Source organism: Cebus imitator, unplaced genomic scaffold (genome assembly GCF_001604975.1).
Source record: "Cebus imitator isolate Cc_AM_T3 unplaced genomic scaffold, Cebus_imitator-1.0 Scaffold38, whole genome shotgun sequence".
NCBI classification, from domain to species: domain Eukaryota; kingdom Metazoa; phylum Chordata; class Mammalia; order Primates; family Cebidae; genus Cebus; species Cebus imitator.
This window is the reverse complement of record NW_016107353.1, coordinates 1,544,339-1,547,862: the sequence shown is the minus strand read 5'-3', so window position 1 is coordinate 1,547,862 and position 3,524 is coordinate 1,544,339. Positions and strand designations below refer to the sequence as shown.

General features: G+C 44.1%; 1 protein-coding gene across 1 annotated transcript in view; it reads right to left on the bottom strand.

Moving 5' to 3' along the window:
- SNRPE (small nuclear ribonucleoprotein polypeptide E) overlaps window positions 1–3,524 on the bottom strand; it is a 10,652-nt gene that overhangs the window by 4,730 nt on the left and 2,398 nt on the right. The window contains exons 3-4 of the mRNA XM_017525373.2: window positions 3,305–3,367; window positions 1,705–1,783 (exon numbers count right to left, since the gene is read on the bottom strand). Coding sequence (XP_017380862.1) covers window positions 1,705–1,783; window positions 3,305–3,367 — 142 coding nt within the window. The remainder of the gene's footprint in view (window positions 1–1,704; window positions 1,784–3,304; window positions 3,368–3,524) is intronic.

Sequence of the window (3,524 nt, the reverse complement as noted above, 5' to 3'; positions counted from 1 at the left end):
AAAAAAAAAAAAAAGAAATAGTGAATAGGCTCAGAGAGGTCTTGGCTACTAACAAATTTGGGAGTCAACATATAGATGGTAATTGAGGCTGTACTCCAGTGTCTAGGTAGACAACACTGAATGGCAGGAAGGCCTAGAACCAAGCCTGGGGCAACTCATTTAGTGACTGCATCCCAAAGAATGAATATACAAGTCTGAAAATAGCTGGAAATGAAAAATAAAAACCCAAGTATAACATCGTAAAGCCAAGGTGTGATACTACAAAATATACATTTTGTCTTCAATCCCATACAACTCCTAAAATCCTTAGAATCTCTAGGTGTTGCCTTTTTGTATGCTAATGACTGACTGGGCCAGCACCTTCTAGTTCCAGGATGGGTGTTGGTCACTGAAAGGACTAAGGGATGATTAGTGAGGTCGGACTTTCAGCCCCACCCTCCAACCCAAGGAGGAGAAGCTGAAGGTTAAACTGATCACCAGTGGTCAAAGGTTTAATCAGTCATGCCTATGTAATGGAGCTTACATAAAAACTGAAAACAGGCCAGTTGCAGTGGCTCAAGCCTGCAATCCCAACACTTTGGGAGGCCAAGGAGGGTGGATCACAAGACCAGGAGTTTGAGACCAGCCTGGCCAACATGGTGGAACCCCATCTCTACCAAAAATACAAAAATTAGCCAGGCATGGTGGCAGGTGCCTGTAATCCCAGTTACTTGGGAGGCTGAGGCAAGAGAATTGCTTGAACCTGGGAGGCAGAGGTGGCAGTGAGCCAAGACCATGCCATTGCTTTCCAGCCTGGACGACAGAGGGAGACCTTGTCTCCAAAAAAAAAAAAAAAAACCTGAAAACAATGGGATTCTGATAGCTCAACATGTGGAGGTTCCTGGAGGGTGGTGAGCTTGAAGAGGGCAAGAAACCTTTGCATTCCTTCCTATATGCCTTGTCCTACGCATCTCTTCGTCTGTATTCACTGGAATATCCTTTATCACAAGCCAGTAAATGTAAGTATTTCCATGAGTTCCATGAGCTGCTCTAGCAAATTAGTCACACCAAAGGAGGGGTCATGGGACCCAATTTCTAGCCACTCAGTAGGAAGCACAAGTAAAACAATCTGGAGCTGACAACTGGCATCTGGTGGAGGGTTGAGGGGCAGGGAAGGGAATCTTGGGGACTGAGCCCTCAGCCTCCGGGAACTGACGCTATCTGCAGGTAGACGGTGTTAGAACTGAACTGAACTTGAGGACTCCAAGCTGATATCCACTGCCGAACTGATTGCTTGCTTGGTGTGTGGGGAAACATGCCCACACATCTGGTCACAGAAGTCTTCTCTGTTGATTACTGTCAACTGAGGAAATAGAAAAATATGCTTGGGTTTTTCCCTCACTCAGACAAGGGAACAAGGCACTTTAAGGAGGGAGAGGCCAACAGTGCCAGATGCTGCTGAGAGTTTAGTAACATAAGGATTAGTACTGACCATTAGATTTAATACCACTAGTCTTTGGTTTCCTTGGTGAGAGCTCTCTGGGTGGAGAAGCCAAAATGGAGTGTGGTGAGGAGTGAGTAGCGGATGATTTTTGTGTACTACTACTCTGAATAATAACTTCTCAAATGCAAACTAAGTTTAAACATGAACTGAATTGCAGGTTGCTGAATTCTGCAAGTGAATAAAACATTTCTAGAATTCTGTAAGACCACTTATATCCTTACCCAGTTGTTTTCTCGACTTTGTTTTAGAATGAATCTCTTCTGCATCATCTAATACGAGGTTCATATACTCATCAAAACCCTAGAAAAATAAGCAAACTATTGTTTTCAAAGAAAATCACATCCATTTTAAATGAGTATACCCAACCCAATACAAAAATCCAACTAACCAAAAATTCACTCATCTGAAGCCCTACCCCACCTTCTACCCGAAGCCTTTTTTTTTTTTTTTTTTTTTTATTATTAGAAAAGGCTCTCACTTTGTCTCCCAGGCTGGAGTGCACTGGTGTGACCTCAGCCTCAACCTCCTGGGTTCAAGCGATTCTCCTGCCTTAGCCCCCCAAGTAGCTGGGATTACAGAGTGCACCACCATGGCTGGCTACTTTTTGTATTTTTGGTAGAGATAGGGTTTCGCCATGTTGCCCAGACTGGTCTTGAACTCCTGAGCTAAAGTGATTCATAGTGCTTGGCCTCCCAAAGTGCTAGGATTACAGGTGTGAGTCACCGTGTCCAACAAATTTAAAAATTAGCTGGACATGGTGGTGTATGCCTACAGTCCCACCTACTAGGGGCTGAGGTATGAGAATCACTTGAGCAAAGGGGTTCAAGATTGCAGTGAGCTATGACAGCACCTGGGTGACAGAGCAAGACCTCAACTTAAAAAGGCCAAGTGCAGTGGTTCACGCCTGTAATGCCAGCACTTTGGGAGTCCGAGGCGGGTGGATTACAAGGTCAGGAGATGAAGAACATCCAGGCCAACATGGTGAAACCCCATCCCTACTAAAAATAGAAAAAAAATTAGCTGGGTGTGGTGGTGTGCACCTACAGTCCCACCTACTTGGGAGGCTGAGGCAGAAGAATTGCCTGAACCCAGGAGGTGGAGGTTACAGTGAGCCAAGATCGTGCCACTGCGTTCCAGCCTGGCAACAGAGTGAGACTCTGTCACCAAAAAAAAAAAAAAAAAAATTACTAAGGGTATCCTGCTATCCCCAGAAGCCTTATTTAACTAATCCCTATTGAGCTCTATTCAGGCACCACCTAACCCACAACAAATAACTCCATTAGTCCCCACCCTCCCTAATTTCATTTCTTTTGTCTCCTCTCTCCATACTAACATTGTTGCTCAAATAATGTTTTTTCAAATAATTTTTACAAGTTAGTTTTCAGCCAGGCATTGTGGCTCATGCCTGTAATCCCAAGACTTTGAGAGGCTGAGGCTGGAGAATCACTTGAGCCTAGGAGTTTGAGACCCGCCTGGGCAACACAGTGAAAACTCACCTCTATAAAAAAATTAAAATTTAGTGTGCTGTGATGGTGCACACTTGTGGTCCTAGCTACTTGTGAGGCTGAGGCAGGAGGACTGCCTGAGCCCAGGAGGTCGAGGCCTCAATGAGCCATGATTGTACAATTGCAGCCTAAGCAACAGAACAAGACCCTCTCAAAAAATAAATACAAAATCTCTTCTCAACATAGACAGAGGAAAGAAAATGAATTAAAAGTTAATTTTCCCTGTCTTTTTAAAATTACCCAAAATTAAATTACTTTCTGTGAAGTCTTTTTCTATGACCAAACTGCTATGCAATACAATTGCCTGTATACTCACAATGATACAGCCTTCTATCCGCATATTCACTTGCTCATAGAGCCACACCTGAATCCGAGATCTCTGAAATAATCATAAAAATGGAAATATTAACAAAAGAAAAATAGGGCCAGACACGATGGCTCAGGCCTGTAATCTCAGCACTTTGGAAGGCCGAGGCAGGTGGATCACGAGGTCAAGAGATTGAGACCACCCTGGCCAACACGGTGAAACCCCGTCT